At 52.8% G+C, this 23,977-nt stretch overlaps 13 protein-coding genes across 13 annotated transcripts; 7 read left to right on the forward strand and 6 right to left on the reverse strand.

Moving 5' to 3' along the window:
• Positions 1-50: 50 nt before the first annotated feature.
• Positions 51-1,381, forward strand: MGL_0866 (uncharacterized protein; the record flags this gene model as incomplete). The annotated part of the gene is made up of 4 exons (XM_001731546.1): positions 51-222; positions 518-1,136; positions 1,178-1,211; positions 1,268-1,381. 4 exons carry the CDS (start codon positions 51-53, stop codon positions 1,379-1,381), a joined length of 939 nt encoding a protein of 312 aa, XP_001731598.1.
• Positions 1,382-1,636: 255 nt separating this feature from the next.
• Positions 1,637-2,799, forward strand: MGL_0867 (uncharacterized protein; the record flags this gene model as incomplete). The annotated part of the gene is made up of 2 exons (XM_001731547.1): positions 1,637-2,695; positions 2,773-2,799. 2 exons carry the CDS (start codon positions 1,637-1,639, stop codon positions 2,797-2,799), a joined length of 1,086 nt encoding a protein of 361 aa, XP_001731599.1.
• Positions 2,800-4,370: 1,571 nt separating this feature from the next.
• Positions 4,371-5,564, forward strand: MGL_0868 (uncharacterized protein; the record flags this gene model as incomplete). Its single annotated transcript, XM_001731548.1, has 1 exon — positions 4,371-5,564. The coding sequence occupies one exon, from the start codon at positions 4,371-4,373 to the stop codon at positions 5,562-5,564; it is 1,194 nt and encodes a 397-aa protein (XP_001731600.1).
• A 126-nt stretch (positions 5,565-5,690) lies between these two features.
• MGL_0869 (uncharacterized protein) lies at positions 5,691-6,974 on the reverse strand (the record flags this gene model as incomplete). The annotated part of the gene is made up of 1 exon (XM_001731549.1): positions 5,691-6,974. One exon carries the CDS (start codon positions 6,972-6,974, stop codon positions 5,691-5,693), a length of 1,284 nt encoding a protein of 427 aa, XP_001731601.1.
• A 266-nt stretch (positions 6,975-7,240) lies between these two features.
• On the reverse strand, positions 7,241-11,192 carry MGL_0870 (uncharacterized protein; the record flags this gene model as incomplete). Its single annotated transcript, XM_001731550.1, has 3 exons — positions 7,241-10,798; positions 10,839-10,997; positions 11,028-11,192. 3 exons carry the CDS (start codon positions 11,190-11,192, stop codon positions 7,241-7,243), a joined length of 3,882 nt encoding a protein of 1,293 aa, XP_001731602.1.
• A 193-nt stretch (positions 11,193-11,385) lies between these two features.
• MGL_0871 (uncharacterized protein) lies at positions 11,386-12,391 on the reverse strand (the record flags this gene model as incomplete). The annotated part of the gene is made up of 2 exons (XM_001731551.1): positions 11,386-11,439; positions 11,657-12,391. The coding sequence occupies 2 exons, from the start codon at positions 12,389-12,391 to the stop codon at positions 11,386-11,388; spliced, it is 789 nt and encodes a 262-aa protein (XP_001731603.1).
• Positions 12,392-12,637: 246 nt separating this feature from the next.
• On the forward strand, positions 12,638-13,048 carry MGL_0872 (uncharacterized protein; the record flags this gene model as incomplete). Its single annotated transcript, XM_001731552.1, has 1 exon — positions 12,638-13,048. One exon carries the CDS (start codon positions 12,638-12,640, stop codon positions 13,046-13,048), a length of 411 nt encoding a protein of 136 aa, XP_001731604.1.
• A 69-nt stretch (positions 13,049-13,117) lies between these two features.
• Positions 13,118-15,823, forward strand: MGL_0873 (uncharacterized protein; the record flags this gene model as incomplete). The annotated part of the gene is made up of 1 exon (XM_001731553.1): positions 13,118-15,823. One exon carries the CDS (start codon positions 13,118-13,120, stop codon positions 15,821-15,823), a length of 2,706 nt encoding a protein of 901 aa, XP_001731605.1.
• Positions 15,824-15,898: 75 nt separating this feature from the next.
• On the reverse strand, positions 15,899-17,560 carry MGL_0874 (uncharacterized protein; the record flags this gene model as incomplete). Its single annotated transcript, XM_001731554.1, has 1 exon — positions 15,899-17,560. The coding sequence occupies one exon, from the start codon at positions 17,558-17,560 to the stop codon at positions 15,899-15,901; it is 1,662 nt and encodes a 553-aa protein (XP_001731606.1).
• A 407-nt stretch (positions 17,561-17,967) lies between these two features.
• On the forward strand, positions 17,968-19,389 carry MGL_0875 (uncharacterized protein; the record flags this gene model as incomplete). Its single annotated transcript, XM_001731555.1, has 2 exons — positions 17,968-19,212; positions 19,267-19,389. The coding sequence occupies 2 exons, from the start codon at positions 17,968-17,970 to the stop codon at positions 19,387-19,389; spliced, it is 1,368 nt and encodes a 455-aa protein (XP_001731607.1).
• Positions 19,390-19,408: 19 nt separating this feature from the next.
• MGL_0876 (uncharacterized protein) lies at positions 19,409-20,716 on the reverse strand (the record flags this gene model as incomplete). Its single annotated transcript, XM_001731556.1, has 1 exon — positions 19,409-20,716. One exon carries the CDS (start codon positions 20,714-20,716, stop codon positions 19,409-19,411), a length of 1,308 nt encoding a protein of 435 aa, XP_001731608.1.
• A 511-nt stretch (positions 20,717-21,227) lies between these two features.
• On the forward strand, positions 21,228-21,901 carry MGL_0877 (uncharacterized protein; the record flags this gene model as incomplete). Its single annotated transcript, XM_001731557.1, has 3 exons — positions 21,228-21,467; positions 21,514-21,681; positions 21,713-21,901. The coding sequence occupies 3 exons, from the start codon at positions 21,228-21,230 to the stop codon at positions 21,899-21,901; spliced, it is 597 nt and encodes a 198-aa protein (XP_001731609.1).
• Positions 21,902-22,060: 159 nt separating this feature from the next.
• MGL_0878 (uncharacterized protein) lies at positions 22,061-23,830 on the reverse strand (the record flags this gene model as incomplete). The annotated part of the gene is made up of 1 exon (XM_001731558.1): positions 22,061-23,830. The coding sequence occupies one exon, from the start codon at positions 23,828-23,830 to the stop codon at positions 22,061-22,063; it is 1,770 nt and encodes a 589-aa protein (XP_001731610.1).
• Positions 23,831-23,977: the final 147 nt, after the last annotated feature.

Raw genomic sequence — 23,977 nt, forward strand, 5'->3', positions numbered from 1 at the left:
CCTATTTATTACTGAGCTTTTAACGTTGCGTGTTCCTTGTACTGTTCAACATGCGGTGCGGGTGTATGGGTGCACTAGCGCTTTTGGCATGCGTCGCAAGTTTTGTTGTAGCGCAGCCTCTAGTGCAACAGCCTTATACATCCCCATCTTTTATCCACACGGTAGACGATAATTTGAAACATGTGCGTGCGCTTTCGTCCTGGGACAAGCGTGTGCTGGAGCGTACGTATTTCTGCCTTCGTATACTGATCAAAAGTCGCGGACGGTAAGCGAATATACGTATCAGAACTATACAAGTGGTGGCTCCGTTATCGCGGTATACGCTTTATTGATGTATCTGATACATGGGCGTCTGTCGCTACTTTAGAAAGGAATAAAGACAAACAAACATATCCCCAGCATATGCGGTATGATGAGCTCCTTCAGCAAGCATTTTCCCATGTGAGTGAAGAGGGGCCACGCGCTGATTTACACAAGTTTACCTCCTTTTTCACACGGTACTACAACTCTTTCACAGGCGTCTTGAGTCAAAAATGGCTGCAAGGCAAAGTCGAGAGCCTCGCTCGCAGACTCACTGCCAACACCAATGTCAGAGCTTTCCAACACAGCTGGCCCCAAAGCTCGATCATTTTACATATAAAGGGCACCAATTCCACACTCACACGCGAGCGTGGGATCACGATTCTTGGCGCACATCAGGACAGCGTAAATTTCCTACCGGTGTTTGCTGCGCCCGGCGCAGACGATGATGGTAGTGGCACTGTGACGCTTCTGGAGATACTTCGCGCTCTCGGAAAGGCTGGCTGGGCGCCAGAATCTGACGTTGAGTTCCATTGGTACTCAGCAGAAGAGGGCGGTCTTCTGGGCAGTCAAGCTGTGACTGATGAATACATTCGACAGGGCGTGCGTGTCAATGCAGTGTTGCAAATGGATATGACTGCTTTTGTAAAAGAAGGGACAAGGGAAAGAATTGGACTGGCGGATGATTTTGTATCGCCTTCTCTTACTTCATGCATCGAACGAATTGCGAGTCACTACCTACATATACCCGTGGCACGCACGTTGCTTGAATACGGAGCGAGCGATCACGCGAGCTGGACACGCGTAGGTCAACCAAGCGCTTTTGTCATTGAAGCGTACGTATCAGAGAAAAAAAACTAGGCTAATAAACTGCCAGTCCTTTTGAAGACTGCAACTTGCAGCGGATTCATGTATGTTTCTTTGGTCGCTTGCTTTCACGTGGACACGTATCCTGACATGTACGCAGACTTCTCGTGATATTTATGACGCGTCTGGATTTTCATTCCCACACTTGCTCCAATTCGTGCGTCTAGGCATGGCGTATCTCGTTGAGTTGGCGGACTGGGTGCCACAATCGTAGCATGTTCATATCTTAAGGATGTCAATCTCCATTCAGTGTGATTCGTTCACGGTTGGATGTGGAGGCCATGCGAGATCATGCAGCAGCTGTGTCAAAATTGGGCATCAAGGTCAGGAGAAAGGTGGTCCAAATGTTGGAGGTGAATTTTACCAGACTTGTCTCTTAGAAGCGGTGACTGTGCAATAGGACAAGTGTCTTCGATCTCCTAATCAAGCTCGTGAGGAAGTAATGGTCCCGTGGTCTGGCGATGCGGGCATGGGCACCCAAGCACAGCAATCTGGCACAGGTGCCCAATTCCACGAAGGGAATCCCCGCCCAACGGTAGTGTCGCCCATTCTGAGCGAGATCCGCGAGGATGGTGCCGAAGAGGAAACGTTCCAGCTCCCAACCAAATATTACGCAGAGCTCGACTCAATTCGTATCCCGATGCACATGCCATACAATCAAGAGGATTTTCAAAATTGGCAAAACTTACAGAAGCAGTCCGTGCATCGGCTATATACCAACAATCCGGAGCAAGTGCATTCGCGCCCACTTGATCAGCTAGTGTCAAAACCTGCGGGAATTAATTCCGAAGATGCTAGGAAGACACCGTTGCATGATATGATGGGCTGGAGTATTATGAATACAAATTCTGAAAAGATGACCGTGCCAGGAAACACAGATCCTCTCACCTTAAACAAGACCGAATCTCGCGGATGGAATGAACCATGGTCGTTCAAAAACGCATTGGGTGCCGATTCTAATGTCAAAGTCGCTGGAAATACAGTCGTGGGCGCTGGTGTCAGAACATCGTCACGCAGCGCCTCGTGGCACCAAAAATTTGTGACGTTTTTGCTCCGTAATCCATTTGTGCCATTCATCTTGCGTGTAATTAACATTGCCGTGCTTTCTTCAACACTGGCCGTGGGAGTGCGCTTACGGAAAAGCCTTCATGACGTGGACCTCGAGTGGGCCGTGGGAATGAGTCCTATCCTGGCGATCGTGTTCACACCCCTTTCGCTTGCATATGCGCTTTTTCAAGTGTGGCTCGAGTACAGAAGTCGTCCTATCGGACTTTGGAAGGCGAGCTCCAAGCTTGGATATATGGCTTTGGAACTCATCTTCGTGTGTCTATGGTCGGCGGAATTGTCGCTTTCATTCGACAACTACTTCACATCGACAATTGCGTGCATGTCATCATCTTCACCATTTTATTCCCACATCCAACCTGTACAGGAGCATATCGCGAATAAAAGCACCATATGTGATCTGCAAATCTCTCTCATTTGTTTGTGTTTCATTTCCGTCATGGTATACCTGATCGTGTTCCTTGTACGTCCTTGCCTATTCTTACACAGGTGTCCTTGTTTCGCATATTCTATCGCGTCATGTTGGTGGTGTAATTGTAGATTCTGGCTCGTTTCTCTTCGTCTTAGTAACTCGACGTTCCCATAGCGCCTGTACATTCAACTGCACTCCTCGAGCCCGATTCGCTAATTGAAGATGCTGTAGCCCTGCATAGTCCACACGTGTTCGTGGCCGTCTCCCGGGTGGCGCTAAAGGTAACGGCTCCGACGTCTGGCCATCCGGCCTCCGCGCCGGAACATCCTTGAGAATCGGCCGCGTATAATGCCACCATTTAGATGGCGGTGCTCTTGGTGCCTCAGGCGAATCTAACAAAGGTGGTCGTCTTTTCGTTTGGGGCATCCGGAAGAACACGTGCGTTTCTGGGTATTGTGGCGGCCGATCAACAGGTGCGATGATTTTCCATGGTCGGATGGATCCTGATTGCTTGAAAGCAATAAGAGCAATTTCTTCATGAGGCTCTAACTCGCGTTTACGTGGACGTCCACGTTTCCGCTTCGGCTGGTCTGGTGACTCGCTTTTATATTTGGCCACAGTGGCCGGTAGCTGTGGCGTTAGCGAAGCTTCCTTTCGTGGGCGTCCACGCTTCCGCTTTGGCTGTGCTGTTGATGCTGACGATTCATTTCCCGTCATCAGACGATCCAAGAAAGATGCATCTGGGTCCTCAGATCCCCTTTGTGCCTTATGAAAAGGTCTTGGGGTAGACTGAACTGGGCCGTGCACTGAGCGAGAAGATCCCTTGTGAAGCATGTCGTCCTGCGCATCAATTCCACCTTCTTCGTCAGAGATTGAAGAGGCAGAAGAACCAGACGCTGAATCCCGTGCATCCGCAGCTAATGCACGAGACGATGAGGAAAATTCGTGCATATGTGAAGAGGTGGCTGGTTGTCGCCCATGACTTCCAATAAAAAAGTCGTAACTGGGGTCAGTGACATGCAATGTAGCGTACAAATTGTCAAAGGCCGAATGCGTTGTTGATGGCCGTGATGATGCGTGTGATTTCATTTCTGCATTATGCGAATGCGATGAAGCCCTTAAATTACTGTGGCTCAAGCGCCTTGCGGTGGACATGCACGGAAGGAAAGCTTGCCCCTTTGTGACTAAGTCAGAGTTCGAATGGTGTTGGACTGCGGGTGGCCCAAATATTAAAAAAAAGCAAAAAAAAAGTTATATCAAATTGTAGCTTTTGGCACATCATAGGTACTATCAAATGAAACAAAACAGGTAATGTGGAGCCTTGCTTCTAGCTCTGGTGGGGGGGGGGCTTACCCACATTACGTTTCCATGTGTTCAGGCCCATGCCTAGAGATGTCTCTGAGCAAAGGTGTCAGCAACTATGTAGTAGACGTCGTCGTATTCTGACGCAAGCTTCGCGTAAGTCTACTTTTGTCTTCTCATTCGTACAGGCGTCTATGTCTTACCCGATAAGCTGAATCGTGCAGAGCAGATACAGGTCATTCATCTGGCCAAACAATTAGGTGCCGCGGTTTGTAGCAAGCGGTGTGATGCGAACATCTTGGTCTCAGAGCTTCGCGCCCCGAAACGTATTGAGCTCTGTACTGATGCTGAAGAACGGTTGCACAAGCCGATCGTGAGTATCGACTGGCTTCGGGCCTGCGCGCAGCAGGGCAGCTGTGTATGCATGGACGCATACCTTTTGTGGGATCGCCCTCCCAACTCTGTGACCCCCTTCGGCCCGGAATATTTGCTAGATGCCTCCAAATCTAGACAAAGCATCGATCCAAATCATTTTGATGACCCAGACGCAACGCCCACGCCGTCACCCACCTGGATTGACTCTCAAGAAGCCAGTCCAAATCAAGGCTGGGTTAATTCTGACTACGCTATTTTTCGGCCCACTCCCCTCGTGAGCCCATGGAATCAACCATTGGTGGACGAACTAGAGTGTGTCAGGATGCATCGCCGTCTCACTCGAGATGCTCACAGTGAAATGGCTTATCTGCGCGCAGCAAGTGCCGTTAAGGCTGCTCCGTATCCACTCAAGGCACTCGATGAGATGCAACTCAAGGCTATCAAGGGCATCGGGCCTAAAATGATTACAGTCATTCAGCAATTTTACGAGCACGGCTACATTCCTGAGGCTGAAATCATTCGAAACGACCGAGCTGTGCAAACGATGTTCCACTTTATGAAACTTCATGGAGTCGGGCCTCACATGTCTGAGAGACTGTACAAAGAAGGTTGCCGCACGCTAGAAGATGTCATTTTGACTGGCAAGATGGAGTTTGCGAATCGACTAGGTCCATCCATTAGTCTTTCCATGCTGCCTGATCTTCTTCGACCAATTCCTCGTGCCCAGGTAGAATGTATTCGCAACGACATCTTACGCGTTTTGGACGGCCTTGTCTCGAATGCTCAGGCAGTCATTGTTGGCGGATATCGTCGGGGAAAGGAGCTGTCAGGTGACGTGGATCTAGTTGTGTCAAGCTCCTCGGAAGAATCAGCAACGACGCTTCTTCATGCTCTTGTGCATTCTTTACGCGACGCGGGCAAAGTGTCTCATACTCTGGCTCTCTCGCGGCACACGGAGGATCATCGACTCGTGGACGTGGCCGAGATTGTCTATGCAGATACATCCTCAGGCAAGCAAATGCATCGACGCGTTGATATCGTGTATGCAGTGCGTGCTTATTTAGGTGCCGCTATTCTTGCATGGACTGGCAGCTCGCTCTATGAGCGTGATCTCCGGCGCTGGGCTCAGACGCGCGGATATTCTGTACGTGCAGGGTGCTTGCATAAAAGGGAATGTGGACTGACCATGAAAACAAGTTTTCACAAGCTGGACTGTTTCATCTTCAGTCACAGGAACTGGTGACTACGCCCCAGGAAGAGAACATGTACGTCCCTTAGATTCCTGACTAACAAAACTAGCTTTGGTATACTGGACTTGCCCTATATACCCCCAACACTGCGCAATGTCGATCCTTAAGGCTACGGGCATCTAGACTGACGTGACATTGTGCAGAGACGCAGCGAGGTGCTGGACGTTTTCATTTGTGATACCAGCCACAGAAATACGACCATCCTGCGTCAGGTAGACATGATGCTCGTTTACAAGCTTGTTGACTTGCTCAGGTGTAATACCCAGGAAGGCGAACATACCAATCTGGTTGGTGATGTGGTCCCAGTTGTGTTTCGAGCCATGCTCTTCGTACAAAAGGGTCTTGAGTGTGGCGCGCATGCTTTTGATACGGTCAGCCATACCCTTGACCTCATGCAGCCACTCGGAGTACAAAGTGTGGTTACCGAGGATTGTTTCGGCAATACGAGCGCCATGAATGGGGGGATTCGAGTACATAGGGCGGACTGTAATTTTCAATTGACTGTCAACGCGAGCGTGTTCATCACGACTATCAGTCACAAACGAGAGCAGCCCGCATCGCTCACCGTACAAGCCCATGTTTTTGGCAAAGCTTTGGCACAGTGCAATCTGGTGTCCTTCAGCAACAAAGTGGCGCACTGCGAATGCATCCCGGTCCGTATCACCACTTGCAAATCCCTGGTATGCCATATCAAACAATGGGAAGAGCTCCTTCTCCTTCACGACGTTCGAGAGCGTCTTCCACTGCTCCTGCGTCGGGTCCACACCTGTCGGGTTGTGCGCACACGCATGCAGGAGAATGATGCTCTTGTTCGGCATGTTCTTAATGTCACGAACCATGCCATCAAAGTCCAAAGCCACCGTCTCCTTGTCGTAGTAAGCATATTGTTTCACCTGCAAGCCAGAGTTTTGGAAAATAGGTCGGTGGTTGCCCCAGGAGGGCGTAGGAAGGTAAATTTCCTTGCTGTGAGGGTAGTGACGTGCAAGAAATTCACCAGCAATGCGCAACGCACCTGTGCCGGAAATTGTCTGTGTCGTTGCGATGCGGTGGCTATTCAATACTTTACAGTCCGGGCCATAAGCGAGCCTCGCTGCATACTTGTTGAAGCCAGGTAGACCTGTGATAGGCAGATATTCCTTGTTCAGGTTCGATTTAGCGATATGGTGATCAGCCTTTCGTACACTTGGAAGAACGTAAGGCTTGCCGTGCTCGTCACGGTATGCACCAACACCAAGGTTAATTTTGCGCGGGTCCTTATCGTGCTTAAAAGCTTCTGTTACACCGAGAATTGGATCAGGTGGGCCGGCTGGAACGCCCGCCCACACAGACTGGTAGCGCACACTGTTGACAACTGGCTTCATTGCCAGTGTCGAGCGCGAGATGCGCGTGATTAGAGCACTCATCACACAAAAGTAAATGAGTGGCAGATAGTGAAAGAAGAGAGCGAGTGCCTAGATATGAAGGTCCAGCAAAATTACGTCTTTCTGTCTGACCAACCCCAGGGCGAAAATCGATCCCGATTCTGTACGAAATATATTTCCTGATGTGCCTATGATTGATTCGTGATAAACGCTTGAATAATGCAGTCGACTGTGCGAATTGGTGGAATGGAAATTTGCTGTGGCAAATTTAGCCACATGTTGCTAGTGTGAAAACAATGAACGCATCGCTAGAACCCGAACGCTGACATATCAAATTCAGCCATGCTCTGGGCGGGGGGCGGACGTCGCTCGCCCATGAGTGAGCCGATTTTCTTCGACACTTCTGGCCTATCCGAATCTGTAGATTCGGGATCTGGATTCCTCGCCTCGACATGGGATGGTGGCTTCGCAGGGCGAGCGAATGACCAGGACCTCAACATGGCTAGCCCAACTAGATCGCAGCCTGTACGCGAAAGCAACTGTGCATAGAAAGCAACGCAGCGCGTTTCATCTTGTGGAGATAGTGCAGCATAACACCAATAGTGGCGTTTGAAATATTCTAGTACCATGAGCAAGCTAGGATCCGGCAAGTCAAACAAAGGTCCGCTCACAGAGGAGCTTAACGGTTTTGTGATCATGTGCACCGCTTCTGCATACTCGCCCAGTACAAGGTGTGCCCACATACCGAACCAGCGATCGCCCGTCTCATGCGCGTGTGGCACCGCATACTGCCGGAGAACGCGCTTGAATACAGGCCCTTGATCCTCATTCTCGAACACACGGGCAAGAGCAATGGCCAAAGCAACGTCGTTTAACTGACGTACACATACATGTACGGCATCAGATAAAGCATTACCCAGCAAGAAGAACGCCACAGCAAACTCGAAACGTCGCTGGCTCATGAGCGCATATGCATTTTTCTGTGCTGCGACGCGCCAACGTTCTTCAGAAAAGTCGTGCCCGAGGAACGCGATCATTTTAGATTGATCAGGATGGCCCACAGCACGGCGCCAAACGGACTTGAGCATTTGCGGCTTCTTCAGTGCGAGGTAAAATAGTGAACAGCGGATTGGGTCAATGTCGTCGCCAGCGGTGAACGCAGCACGTGCAACCTGTTCCATGATCGGTAGCAGCGCTTCGCGTGAGCGCATCCAGCCAAAGACGCCCGAGTCTCGCACCATAGGCCATGAAATGCGGTCAGCCCATTCACTTGTGACTTTGGATAAGAGCGCGTCTTGCGTTTCGCTCAGATAGGCCCATATGATGGGGGCAGAAGTGTGCTGCGATGCATACCATGACAGTAGGTACTGTTTCGCATGCACGTCAACGTCTGTTCGGACGATTTGATGTGCCGCTTGCAAAACGGCTAGCAAAGCTGGCACGGAATGCGAATCAATGTCCACAAGTCCGTTGGCCTGGATGCGTTCTAACATTGCAGGAATTGGATTTGAAATACGCAATGCAGTCAAAGGCTCGCGTTCAAATGACCAAGATAAGTGGTTCCAACGCCCATTTCTCGAAGCTGCATCGATGAGCTGAATGCTGGCACATGCATCCTTTGTCAAGCCGAATTGCATGCATCGAAGCAGAAATAAAGCGTCATGATACGGCCGCATGTGGCTACGATGCGTCCATAGATCTTGTGCCGTGACATTGCAGCCGTCGGCCTTCACCTCCGATTCGAAAAGGAACAACTGGCACGTCGATGTCACAAGCAGGCGATGTGGTGCTACCCATCCCACATGACTGATATTCGCTGAGCCCATCCCCTGCAAATCAACACGTGCAATTGGCGCCCATACGAATTGTGCCTCGACAAACAGAGTCACTCGCTGGTCCCCGCTGACCGCTAGCATAGCACCAGAGTCACAGGTCGTTGTCCAAGCGAGGCTTGGTGTATGGGCTACATTGCTCATATTATGTTCGTGAACGAGTGTACTGGCAAATGGCAAGAGCCGCACATCATGAATAGACACCTTCCATGTCCGATTGGTGTGTGAAAGAACAGCAATGTGACCCAGTATGTCCGCACACAGCCCCACTGCATTTTGCTGCGTCTCAATTGTATGTAGACAAGTCCACGTCAATGCTTCCCAAACATGCAGGGTGCCTGAGCTCGATAAGGTGATTAAGACTGGTTTGCACTCTATTGGGTGCCAGTGTGACACTAGTTCGGCACAAACGACATCATCGGTATTGAGTCGATGTGTTTGCATGGGATGCAAGACCCAGCCAGAAGATGTTGATGCACATGTCCATGTCAGTAAGCTCCCATCTTGCCGAACAAGGACGACATTATGTGCATCTTGTGCCTCGAATGAATAAAGAGCTACAAGCGTGTCTGGAGTCACACCTTGCAACTTCGAGAACATCATGGAAATGTTGTTGACAGTCGTAACATGGGATGAAGAGCTCGCGAAGGAGCTCTTGTCAAAAAGTGCTAGCACTAAGTGTGACTCGTCCAGGGCAATCAGGTTCGGACCCTGCCCCATCGCGCACACAGCATAGGCATTTCGTAAACGAACTTGGTATTCTGAATTCATGGAAACAGCTTCTCCGTGTTCGCACAGGTTCCACCAGATCATCACACCGTCGCGCGAGAAACTTAGAAGCGAATGATGATCGTTTGTCGTTTGCAAAGACAGAATGTCCGATCGGTGCTCCGCACGCAAGAAGGCGTGAGCATGCGAGGGTGAATGTGCTGGCATGCTAGCATCGGTAGTGGTATTTTGCACAAATAGGCCATGTACATCACCATCGAGAAGAAGTAGAAGCGAGACGGCCATTGTTCCACGCAAACCGGACGCAGTATGGCCGTGGATCAGTGCTGTTGGATAAATATCTGAAACCCGAGATGTACTGGGTGCAAGTGGCATGAATTCGAGCATGAGTGGCGCATGCGATAGTTCCGCCGAAATGCAAGGTGGAACCTTGAGAGTGAACAGCGTTTGAGAAAGAGAGGGCGTATTTTTCTCGATATTGAGCAGAACAAACAAGGCCAGCGATCCGTCCGCCAGGAGTGCAAAAAAGACGTCAGGACCCTGCTCCATGTACTGTTTAAGTTGCTTGATGCGCGCTGAGCGCCGCTGGCTCTCTGCCGATGAGGTATTTCCAATGCCCGTGATGTGCAGTTGTTCCTGTTGCTCGAGCAATTGTATATCATGGTGCAAAGCCACTGAGATATAATATGCATCACAATACATAAGTGAAACGACATGTCGCATCGCGGATGTGTCGCTGGCAGGCACGACGCCTTCCAAAGAGCTCGCTGCGTCAATGGATGCCCATAAATAGAACGCAGGAGATTCCTCGGGCATCTTTGTGTACACATGAGCCACTGAATTCGATGTTATCACCACAAGCACCGGAACATTTTCCAGGTCTTCGCGAGCGCGCCGCCAATGGAGTGAATGGACATGCCGCGTGTGTCGCAGCTTGCTGATCAAATGTACTTGTTTATCATGGACACGCCAAACAAGCACGCGCGTGTCGCAAAGTGGCACAGCAGCTAGGAATTGGCCATCAGCCGACCACTGTACACGGAGAAGCGGCCTGGGCGTGCGAGCAGACCAGATATTCCGCCAAGGGGCACTTGCATAGGTACCGCGTTTCCATATTGATACACACTTGTTGCTGCCGATTGCAAGGTTGCCTTTCCATACGCTAACGGAAGATACGAGTTGCCCACGCAAAGGGAGAGTCCCATCTAAGCGCCACCGCGAGTAGATTGGCGCTTGACCCATCTTTGCCATATTGAGCGCGTCTAGTCGCCAAATCGCAATAATACCACCGAACGACGCGACGAGCTTGCCAGTAAGTGTGTGACCCATGATTTCAGAAACATACCATCAGATTATCGGAACCTGGCGCTTCTGTACCAAGTGCAACGCTGCTCACGCCTTTGAGGACGGCCGCCTTACCACCAGGCACGTCATCAAAGGATAGGCTCTGCATGAGATGACTGCGACCAAAAAACACATTGATCCTGCGCCCAGAAGCTTGCGCCTGAGGTCAGTGCAGAGATAAAATACACACACTTAAATAAATCTTTTTCGACTCATCCACGTACGACGCGAACGTGTTTAGTGCCGAGGCAATACGCGGCGAGTCCTCGGGTACATCTTCAGCAGGTGCGTGTGCAGCGCCCAGAGATGCCCATTGTTGCGCGAGCGTCGGAAGTGCCTCGGCGTCGAGTGCCATATTACTGTGGCGAGTGAGCGACAAAGAGTCGAAATAAGTCAAATCAGATGCGTGGACGTGATGAGAGACTGACACAAAGACATTGCGAGGCGTGTGCATGCATATGAATGCGTGCTCCACATGATCACTACAGACACGCCAAGGGAAGCGATCCGCCGGCCCTGCTACGGAAATTTGGAGCTGCACACGTTCTCTACGTCAGTGTGGAGCCAATGCGCTGTGATCTTGGCCATGGTTGCATAGGGACCTGCAGAGTTAGTTTGAATGCTTACTTCATACTTCAGCATACCTAGACAGAATGAATGTGGCAAGCCGTGCGAACACTCTGTGCACGTATGCTTGGCAGGGGGGACCGGTGACATGGGATCAGGCCACGGAACAAGCTCGAAGGTTTTTTCAGCATACTTCCGCTGCCATGCGGGAGACCAAGAATCTGAGTCGCCTTGTGCCCAGTAACAACGTACGATTTTGTCTTTGGCACATGCTACTACATGGTCAGGAATGTCCTGAATCATGCACAATTCGTCATAAAAAGTGCAAAGAGCCGTGACCAATGCGTGCGGGCGGCGGATTAACTCAGCTGTCACGCGCGCAAATGGACGAGTCTGTCCAGTCAACATATAAACGAGGCCTAGTGACCATGCCAACGGTAAGCGAGCAAGGAGCCACGAGACCAATTGCAGAAAAACTAGCCAAGGCGGCCATAGCCAGCGGCGTGTGAAACGTGCTTGTGGAGCACGTCCAATATGACATAACGCGGGGAACAGGAGGTGCACACTTTGGATCATTTCCGGATGCATACGCAAGAGCTCCAGCGCCACATAGGACCCCATACTGTGTCCTTGCACTATAACGGGTGTGTCGGCAGGTACGGTATTGCGAATAGCCTCTAGAGCCGCAGCTTGAGATGAAATCTGATCAAGAAGGCCGTAGTATGTATAAGATATGTTGAAGAATGAAGTTTTCATGTTCCCTGTAGGTGGTGGTGCATTGACTGTGTCATCTTGTCCAGGCGAGCCTTTGCATAGAATCGTGCACTGGCCATCAAAAATGTGATACACATGAGAAAGATACTCCGAGTAGTGCGCACTCATTCCGGGATTTCCTGGAATAAAGAGTAGTGCAGCTTTGGGCTTTTCTTTTGCATGCCAAACAAGTGCACGCACACCTGCCACCCTAATGGGAGCAGGTAGCTGCATGCTTCAAGGACAACAGACAGCTAGCAGTAGCATTTCTAGTCGCGCTTTCATAGGTACACAAGCGGACAGGCATTTACTCCACCTGCATCGCAAGTCTTATGTAATTTCCAGACGCACTCCACTACTCCTACCCCCTCCCTCCCCCACTCCCTCTGATTCCCTTTACGATCGATCGGCTCGTGTTTCAGCGCGACGACAAGTTCTGTCGTAGGATTTAAGGGCGTTGACAATCACGCGACGCCCGCCATGAGTGAGCAGTTTGTCGCGGCACTGAAGAATCGTGTCGCGGACAACCAGTACATATCGCATATCAAGGTGCGTGAGTATGCAGATAATGCATCAGGCGCGCCAGCGCAGAAGAGCGCGTACAAGACCCGGTACATCATACTTGGGCAGAGCCCTAGTCAGCAGCGTGCATATGTGTACAAGGCACGGCGAAATGCGAATGGGACATTAAGTCTCGGGAAAGAATGGGATGCGACACAAGTGCGCTCCATGTGCCGCGAAAGATCTATGTTGCTTGTTACCTTTTCCATCACACATCGCTGGGAAGTCGATACGTCACAAGATCCCGTGCCATTTTTGAATCATCTCGCATCTATTGTTATTCGAGCGCAGGGAACGCTCCCGAAGATGAGCGGATGGTCATATGCATAGCCCGGTACGAGTCAAGGGCCGGATGTGTCCGGCACGGCAATGGGGTTGACAGGCAGTCAATCGCAATCGATGTCACAACATGCTTCACAAATAGCTTCACCTGTTTCGCAGAGTGCGGACACAAGTGAATCTCGGTCGATGCGCTCGCCACAACCCATCCAAGCAGGCTCTATCGGGCCTGCGGTGAGCACAACGTTGGCATCGCCCAAGCCCGGCGTGACGAAACCAGGTGATGTGGGTCCGCTCACACAGGGGAAGCAGACGACGTCTTCTTCGGCATCGGAAGAAGCATCCCTGAGAGAGTCATTGGCTGCGTCGACGATTCCGCAGCACGTGCCAGCCCGACCCGCTGTGTCACAGCTGCGGACGCCACAACGCGCGCCACAAAGGACGGCGCAACCTACACTTGCATCTACAGCACTCTCTTCTTCTGCAACGTCTGCATCAGGATCGTCCGCCTCACCAGCGCCAACAAAGCCACTTACCGGCGCGCCACAGCGCCCGGCGCTGCAGCGGAGACTCACGCGTCCCACGGCTGCACAGGCGTCGACGGCGCTCGTCGCTCCACGTGGTGATGAGAACTCCACTTTGTCGCAGGTGGAAGAAATGCTCGAGGGCTTTGAGTGGAAAGTTGTTCGGCACTCGGCAGACATACGGCAGAAGAATTTTGGCACGGCCGACGTGATTGAGGAGCGGCTGCTGGAGGAACTCGCAGCGCTCGAGTCATCGGGCATTCATGCGATGATTGAACCAGACCAGCGGGTAGCGCAGCTGCTGCAGCATATTGACGATTCACTGCTGCAGCTGGACCGACTAGACGCGAGTGTCGCTGGCTACAAGATGCAATTGCTGTCCAGGTCGGAGGACATTGCTTACATCCAAAACCAGAACAAGGGATTGCAGGTACAGACGTCGAACCGACACTTGCTGCTCAACGAGGTCGACACTCTCCTCTCGACGATCCAGGTCGACCAACAGGCCATGCAGAAACTGGCGTCCACAAGCCTATCGTCGGGCGCCGATGCATCGGAACTTGAGTCAGCGGCTGTATCGCTGTACAAGAGCATTTTGCAGGCGCGTCCTGACCGACACAAGCACACGTCAGGCACTGAGACGGAGGCCATGGCGCAGCATCTCGCGAATTCCGAGACCGTCGCGAAGGAATTCAACACGCGCCTCGTATCAGAGTTCGAGTCGGAGTTGGAGAAGGCGATGCATGCACAGCTGAATCACCTCCCTCACACGCAGCAAGCCATGTCTGCCGAGTCCACGCTGCCACCGCACGATATCATGGAGCAGTGGCTGGGCAAGTATTGCGGCCTGTCTCTTTACCTGCGCGAGACAACTCCGCACGTGTTCCAGGACTTTTCACGCGTGTATATGGCGTGCGAGTCACAGTGCTTCCGGACGGAGCTGCAGCGTGTGTTTGGTGTGGCGACACAGCAAGTGGCGCGTAGCGAAGGCACCGCGCGCCAGGGCTCGCTCCGTCGTGGTGGGGCCAGTGCAGGCACTGGCCCACCTGCTGCGGGATCAGCGAGTGATGGCATGCCGGGAGCGACGCTGCAGCGGATCTTGGCATCGCTCTTGCCGCGCGTGACGGAAGAACATGCCTTTCTGGCCGACCTGCTGCAGATCAACGACGACACCCTCACGTTTGCCGACTACATGGACTTGGAGCCGTACTTCAAGCATCGGGCTGCAGTCACGATGGCATTGGCGACCGAAAGTCCTCAGCAGGCGATGGATCGCGCGCTCCAACAGATCTTCTCCGTCATCGTACCGGAACTGGATTCGTTCGTATCGCACGTCGCACAGCAAAACATCTGGTCCGTGGTTGGCATGCTCGTTGAAACCGAGCTCGCACAACGTGCGCTGCAGCAGCGACCGGGCGGCGCAGCTGTGTCGCAGCTGCTCAACAAGAACACAACCCGTTTGCACACCGAACTGAGCCGCCTCATTCACACACAATTGCAGGCGGTGGAGCAGACGAAGGTCACGGCAAAGAAGCGCGAGGGCATCTTGCCGATATTCCAGTCGTTCCCAACATTTGTTCGCCGTATGGAGGCGCAGTTGGGCGAGGCCGATACATTGCCAGTGCGCGAGGCCGTAGACCATGGCTACGAGCGTATAGCGCGTGGCATGATGGCCGCTGTCCAGTCGATTCCGCAGGCGGGAGCTATTGACGACGACAAGGGCCAGCTGAACCACCATGTGATCCTGATTGTCAATGTGTACCATCTATGCATGCGTGTGCGGCCCGGCACGCCGCCGAATCAAGCACTTCTTCGTGTGCAGCAACAGGCACAGACCTTGCTCGAGTCCAGCCAACATGGCTACGTCAAGACCATGCTTCGGCGTCCGCTTGGCAAAGTCGTGGACTTTGGCAATGGGATTGATGCACTTCTGTCGACAACGCCAGCGACAGAAGTCGCGCTGCACAGTAGCTATTCACGCGCAGCCGTCAAGAAGCTTGTGCGTGACTTTACCATGAAGGATGTACGCAAGTGTGTTGAGGCTCTATCGAAGCGGATGCAGAAGCATTTCGACGACGATGATGCATCGATGATCACATCAGGCGCGCTTGCACGCGATGAGCTCGCCGATGTTCTTGCACAGGTCTGGCATGCAACGGAGGATGCGTTTGTGGCAGAGGTTGAACGGCTCGGTCGCATCCTGCATACGTGCTATCCCCAGAGTGGACTGCATTTGGACGTGAGCGCGCAAGACGTAGCCCGGCTCTTCCAGACGCAAGCACCGACGATCCGGCGCAGATAGAACATACGTAGGCGAGGCAAATGCGCCGCTTACACACACGAACCCATATGAATGTATTACACACCGATGGTGATACTATGAATGAGCCTGCATGCCATACAATAGCGAGGCAGTCACAATGCCGGCACGATGGGCCACCATGGACATGAGACTGTCGGACAAGCCGTGCGTCGGCTCATTGCAGCCAAAGAGAAAGACTGCACCAGCCATCGGCTTCAGAGGCGCACTGGATGTGGATGTGGATGTGGATGTGGATGTGGATGTCGACTCGCTGGTAGGATGCGTGGAAGACGCTGGAGGCCATCTCGCATTGTGGCGAGACAGAGTCGGCTCACGGCGACCCTCGCGGCCAAGTTGACTCCGCGGAATATGCTGAATCGTTGATGATGGCGGCGTGAGAGGAAGCTTCCATTGACTCGCATCGGATGGGACAAGGCGGTAGTCCCGCGTGATGCCGCGGAGCTGCGCACGCAGGCTGTCCGGATCCTGCGACAGGGAAACCTGGTCATCAAGAGCGAGTTCTTGCTCGCGGAGCTGTGCACTGCCTTGTTGCGACAGTAATGGGAAGTGGTTTGCGAGTGTACGGACGAAGGGAAGCTGAGCCGGATCTCGCTGAAAGCCCGTGCCGAGGAAGACAGCATCGTACGTGTGCGTGCGTTCAAGACGCTCGCCAACATTCGTGCGCGTGTCGATCTGGAGACGGCCGTCAGGCAGCTGCTCAGCACGCACAAGCTCCGTGCTCGCTAGAATACACACGAGACCCATGTCCTCTTCCAAAGGCTCCCGGTAGTTGACATCCTGGTCGTACACGATCTCATACAGCTCCGACAGCAGATCGTTTCGCACAACCGAGTAGTTCGTGCGCTTGAACTCAGCCAGCTGCCGCCTCCGTTGACTCGCAGTGCTCTCCCAGAATGTCGTGACACTGGAGGGATCAAACGCTGCTGCATTGACGAATGGCGAGTCGTCCGACGGCACAAGAGCAGGCGCGCGGAAGATCATGTCCAGGGCTGCCTGTGGGTAGTGATGGCGAAGATAGCACAGCATCTCTGCCGACGACTGGCCGCCGCCAATGACCGCAAGCCGAAGCGGCCGCGACGACAGTTGTGTTGCATTTAGAACAGGACCCAAGTGCATCATTTGTGGGAGGAATGACGAGGCATGCACGACGCGGCACACTGCCTCCGACGCCGGCAGGGGGTGCTTGTACATAGGCTGGAACACATCCGGGATGTTGGCCCAACCACCAACACCTAGGCTCACGTTGCGTGCGAAAAACGCCTCGCGCTTTTGCGTCGAGTTCTCGAGACATTCGACTTGGAAATAGGAGAACGAGCCATTCTCTTCGATCGGCACAATGTCGACGACCTGACGGCCATAGCGAACGAATGAATCCATTCTTTTAGCAGCCCATGCAAGATACGCACTCCATTCACGGCGGCTTGGCACTTTTTCTTCTCGGTTGATGTATGGCATCAGACGTCCGTGCTCATGCAAAAAGTTCAGGAACGTAAACGAAGATGTGGGATCACGCATCGTTGCAAGGTCCTTCAGCGGCGATACTTGCAGCTGTGCACCAGGGAGAAGCAGGGATGGATGCCATGCAAAAACAGGCTGCCGCTCAATGAAACACATCGTAAAACGCGAGGCCCTTGCATCAGCATTTTCATACAGTGAAATGCACAGCGCTAGGTTCGCCGGCCCGAACCCAACACCCAGGTGATCATAGATCGTCATACTGCTCACGCAAGCTATCGTTGGGTTGGGACGGGTGGGGCAGCAGGATCTGTCTGTGTGCTGGGGAGGAAGGAGGTGTATCTGCGAGCCCACGCGAGCGTTGCCTGGCTTGGGAGCGATTCGAAATCAACTTGAGTTTGTCACGATTCGTCCACGTCCGCTTCCCAAAAATTTATCACTGGGAAAATCATGGACAAGATCAACGAGAGCACAAGCTGCACCCACCCAAGCCTATTGAGCGAATCACACCTGCACAAGGATGTCTTGTCCGATCTGATAATGTGGAGCGCCTATGTCAGCAATCGCTCGGCATCGTTCCTCGCTCCATTCATCATTGTCGCGTGCCACTCGCGCGAGTTCGTCGCTGCTCACGTAGCCAGGCTTTTCTTGGGCTAGCCTGATCTATGATGTCGGCGCTCCTTCGGCGCGAGCTTCACGCGCCTACTGTAGTGGCCTCTCGCACATACCCACTATGTATCGGTGCTGATACGCGCCTCTATATTCACGTCGAGCACGACGCGCATGAGTCAAAGCTGCCAACAGATAACGGCACAGCAGCTGTGGAGCAGGGTCGGATTGTGCATCTGATTCGCATCGACGCGTCTGTTGACGCATTGTCAGCACCGGATGCTGTGATGCGTGTTCTGTCCCCCTGTGCGCCCTACACACACCCGTCCCAGGAGCCCAACGATAACTCGCTCGTAGCTCGCGCTCAGCGCATGGCTCAAGCTTCCCTCAACAAAGATCTAACATTTGTGCAAGTGTGGACGTGCTTGTACGCGTTCTTCACACTCTGGCCTGATCAGGAATGGTTTGTCCTTACAAGCGACGAACAAGATCCTTGGCGCTTACCGCTCCTGGCCTCTGGCTTGGCTATCCCACACCCTGCACATGTGAATGCGAGCTACAATGTGTCATCGACGCCACAAGCACATGTGAATGCCCACGGCCATGCGCCCCTCCTAGTATCGCGCGCTGCATTTTGGCAAGGTGCAGGGCCCTTCGGACCAAGCATCTGGGTTCCAACTCTCGAGCCCGGGACTACGTTTCCTGTCGTGCTTGGTACGCACAAACTCTCCGCCCATGGGGTGACAACCACATCCCTGCATCCTTTCCGAGCACCCCCAAAGACCATGGACACCGGAGTTGCAGCCAGGAGTCTCCCTATTTATCGGCGTTTTATCCCAGAGCTCGGCCAGACGCTCACCTTCCGTTGCGCAAGCTCTGCATCTGACATGGATGTTGACTTGCTGCACAAGTGGCACGCCACTGAACGAGTCAACACAGGTTGGCGACAGGACATGCCGCGTGAAGCACACAAAAAGTATCTGGAAGAGCAGGAGGCATCTAGCGACTCGCTCGCACTCATAGGCGAATGGGATGGCGAGCCATTCGGATACATGGAAGTATATTATGCTAAAGAATCCGCGCTGCGCACGTATTTCGATGCTGGCGACTTTGACCGTGGCTTCCATGCGCTCGTTGGCGAAGAACGGTTCCGCGGCCCACACCGTGTCCGATCATGGATGGGAAGTCTTATTCACATGCTGTTCCTGCTCGATCCGCGGACCATGCGCGTAGTGAGTGAGCCTCGTGCAAGTAATGTCAAGATGGTCGAGTACGAGTGCCTATGCGGCGGACATGTAGAAAAGGTATGTGGTAACGATCTAAACTGCCTCTTGCTTGTTACTAACACATGTGCACAGCTTATTGACCTGCCCCACAAACGTGCGGCACTTGTGTACATTCCTCGTGAACGGTTTTTCCAACTATGTGCTCTGGGACCTCTGCCTAGCAACAGTAGTCATGATGCCAGTCGCAGCGCCTGAGTCAACCAATACAACAACATTAACGTAGCGCGTACATACGGCGCGACCCAACATGAAGCGCCGGCTGAGTATTGAAGCGTCCGTGCTTGCTATACGCAAGCGAAAACGTTGATCGGTCTCGATGCATCGCAGACTGGGATGTGCTGCTGCGTGGCTTTCGAGACACTGGCATGGTGTACCGCTTTGTAGGGATTGTATATGCAATAGGATTCCCATTTTCATCAAGCACACTCCGACCCGATGCATGGAGCTCCAGGGTACTGCTGCCGGCCTTGAGTGATGATACACCGTTCTTGGTTTTCATTGCCCCCGTATCCACAGGATTCTTCTTCTCGGCAAAGGGAACGCGCTTCGGCGCGGTATTCGACGGGCGTTCTCGGAGCACCGATACTGCTTGCGCTGGCTTCTTTTCAAGAGACATGCATTTCAGTGAGGATGTCATATTTTCGACAATGCTCTTGCTTTCTGGATTGTTCCTCGTATCTTTCGAACTAAATGAAATGCCAAGGCCCATAACACCTGTCTCACTTGGCATTCCCTCGAGACAAAGGGGCCTTTCCCGCTGCATCGAGACAGATCGACGCATGTGAGAAGATGTGTGGCGCTGTGGGATTTCTGCATCCTCGTGCTCGGCGTGCACAAGCTCATTGTGATGCTTTGGCATATTTACTGGCGAGAAACGGCCCGATTCAAGTGGCCCAATATGGGGCGCAGTGGGCATCGAAGATCCATGTCGTTCAGAGTCTTGTCCAGATGGTAGACGTGAATAGGATGGACCTTCTGACGCAAGTGGCTGGGTTCGTGAATGGGATGATGTGGTAAGAGGTTCAAAAAGTGGCCAGTCGTCGATTCCGAGACTCAAACTGTTTTGGGATGAGGGAAATGTGCCTCTTGTTTGCGACGCGACTGAGGCACTCGGGAACGCTTCTCCTTCTTCAGCAATATCTTTCGCAGCATAGGATGGTATAGTCTTGTCACGCGGACGGCTCGGCAATCTGAGTCCCATGCCACGAGTGTCAGCCTCTGTCGGCATATTCATCATAGCATGCTGGCTAAGCGGGGGAAGCACACGGGGCTCGAACGTAGAATCACCACGCTTCGGCGATGCCGGCAGCGTGTCTGAACGGGTATCATGACCTGTGAGCCATGCTGGGCGCGGTCCATCAAAGCTCTGGATGTCGTCACTATCGAGACGCGGAGCAGGAGGCGGAACCGACATAGTGGCTGACGCGGCAGCAGCCATCTGTGTATCGGAAGCCTCCCGGCGCTCTGCAAGACGACGAGAGCGCCGCACACCTGTACTTGAGGGATATGTCGCTGGTGACATTCCGGCTTTCTACTGTGTGGTTGCTACACGCCAAGGACGTGTGCCAGTGGCACGCCATTGCGCCGCCAATATCAGGGCATGGCACTTGGATACATTCTCACACAACACACGTGGTTAGACAGTAGACATTAACACAGCATGCAGACGAGCGCGACGCGCATGTCACGTGAAGAAAGCCACATCGGAGCTCCTGCGCACGGCCACTTGCTTGCCGTCGCCCGGCCTCCCCCTGCCCTCCCCACACAAGCCTCGGACGCCCAAGCACGTAGGCAATGATACACGCCTCCATATCAAATCAGCCTGGCGTCCGTTCGTGAACAGACCCAAACGCAAGGCATTCCCTGCGTGGGGAAAAGCGCTTTTGGCTTGTTTCGCTGATGGGGAAAGGATGGCTCGTGCAGTAACGCCTTTGCCTTTGGCTCGGAGTACTCAGCCGTGGACGTTTGGCCCGCCAGGTGCTGCGTGGTATGATGCGCTAAAATACATTGCAGCCCATCGCGATGAAACGACAATGCCTCCTGACATGCTGGTCGACCACGACCCATACACCTACACGATTTGTGATGGATATGCGAAAGCACAATACCATTTCCTCATTCTCCCACGTATACCATTCTATATAGATGTACAAGATCAAGGGATAAGCACGCGTGTTCAAGTCCCAACTCGAGACTTGGACTCCATTCAAGCCCTTCTACAAAGTCGACACGCCTCGGCTGTTCTAGACCGCCTTGGCGAAGCGCGCCATCGAGTACGTACAAACAGTCAGAAAGCACACCGCTAACGCAATGTGCTAGCTAGTTCATCGCATTCATGCCTCGATGCGCCAGGCGCGAATTGAGCCACATGGGCACTATGCGTTTTATCCATGCAGTGACGATAAGGACCAACATGCCGAGGGTGTCGCATGGCACGTCCATTGCGGCTTTCACAGCGTTCCTTCTATGAGACACCTGCATTTGCACGTACGTCTGCGCGCATGTATTCTGATGACAGGTCATATCGAATGACTTGGTCTCGAACCGGCTCAAGCACAAGAAGGTTAGTTGCATTGGTTCGACACATATGCTCATGCATTGCTCCCTCTTACAGCACTACTTGTCCTTTCATCCAGCTGTTGGGTTCTCGTTGCCTCTGGAGAAAGCACAAGCCCTAGCTGCCCAGGGTGTATCCAAGGTGTGTTAAATGGATGTCTGACTCGGGAAGCTTCCGCACACGCGTTCATACTACGAGGGACTGCTTCGAGGCCCGCTTATACCACTGGATGGAGCAGAAGGGTCCTTTAACACAATGCCCCAGCTCAAGGCGTATTTGGAGCAGCGGTTCGTGCAAATGACCACTCCCTCAGAGCGAAAATGCCCCGTCGATGATGAGGAGCGATGATTCACAAAGACAAACCATCCGTTCTCCCTGGTTTGGAAGCACTACCACATCAAGGATAGGCCCTGCGTCGATAGAAAGCACACGACACAAACCTGACGCTGGTGGCTCGTTTCTTCTCACTGCTTCAGCCAAGGCTGCTGGTGCCAAAGACGCATGATCTGCACGCGGCGAGCCGGGCGCTCCATATATGTAGATCAGCGAGCCTGAATGCTTTGGTGCAGAATAAGGCCGTGACTCGATGACGATGAGCCACGTCGCTAGCCCATTGCGATACATGTACACGGGATGAGCATCGCGCTTTGAGGCAAGAACATAGCTAATAGCCGGTACCGTCTCTGTGTGAGTCCAGGCGTCTAAAGACAGAGGCGCTCTTGGAGGAACAAACACATGGCCGTCGACGTCGTATTTAAGTAAAATGGCTGGATCTATACCAAGGCAGCTCTTAGATACACTGGAAGCCAAGAACGTTGCTTGATCCTTTGCTTGTGATACAAGACCATTTGCGTCCACGTATGAAATGACCCAAGACGTACCATTCTGCCAGTCCTCGTCCTCAAGGCCGTCTTGAAGAAGACTCGACGAGGTGTATTTGTTTGTGCGGTCAAGCATAGGGGTTAGTTCAGATGCATCAAGCGTCTCAGATACACCATCATCGTCTGAAAATACACTCGGCCAGCGAGTGCCTGGATGGGCTTTGGCCAAATGTAAGGCCAAGACATGGTGTTGAGCATGTGGCTCCCACGTCCATGTGCTATCGTCGGGATGGATGGGTGCCCACAGTGTGCATGCTTCGTACAAACCTCGACGTAACGATTCCTCTGCAACAATTTGTGGCTCCAGCGATGTGCACTCGTCCAGAGAAATGATACGTGCTTCTGGAGCCTCCAATGACACACGAAAGCCTTGCTGAGAAAGTGACACGTGCATTTGTTGCTTCTGCACGCTCAAAGGCAGCGTAAACGTGACTGTAACAGATTGATTGTCTTGCTTCCACGTGTAAGGAGGTACACGAGGTACAGAGCCTGTGTCATCTGTCGTAGATACAGGCACCTCAGCGCCCAGGAGTGCTTGACGCCCGTGGCAATGCGCATACATAATAGGCTGCGCGCACGTAACGTGCCATAAAATTTCGGGTTGTCTGTCACAAACCGCCACGCGAATAATATCGAACCCGGTTTGGTGTGTGTCGCGCAATCGAAATGCTCGCTGAAGCAGGAACAGGACATGATCTGACGCGGCCTCAGCTTGAAAGACATACCAGGGGAGATTCGCTGCACGATTTTGGCGTGACTCTTTCTCGGAATCTGGGATATCGGGAATGTGAATCATGTACTGTGCTTGCTCCTCAATGACGAAGATCGAGGAGCCCATCCCGCTCACGATCCACGTCGATGGATCGAGCGCCACCACCGATGGCATACGCTCAGCGCCGTTCCACGCATCCGCACATGGGTTTTCATGCACTTGGAATGATGCTACACTCTCGTGTAGATTTGCTTGCACGACCGATCCGTCCGATGCCACGTAGGCAACGGCATTATTGAGTGCGGCAAGTGGCTTTTGAGCTGATTGGGCCTTGAGCTCCTTGTACCCAACTGTGGCAGCGGCATGTACGTTATGGACAAGTACGCTTTTTGGAAGAGCATGCACATGCATGTGCACATTACTTGCAGTGGCTAGTCGATATGCCTCAAAGCCATCGTTTGCCCATGCACGGCTCGGACGGAACATGATGATCGCCAAGGTCGAAATTATGTACAATGACGCGACATTGACACATAGGAGGCACAGCACAGATCATGTGGAGGAAAAGTGGCACCTGCGTAAATCCGCGTGAGACTAAAACGATCAGATGGAAGAGGACGGATGTCATTTGGT

The sequence above is a fragment of the Malassezia globosa genome, assembly GCF_000181695.2.
Source record: "Malassezia globosa CBS 7966 chromosome Unknown mgl_sf_2.1, whole genome shotgun sequence".
Lineage (NCBI taxonomy): Eukaryota > Fungi > Basidiomycota > Malasseziomycetes > Malasseziales > Malasseziaceae > Malassezia > Malassezia globosa.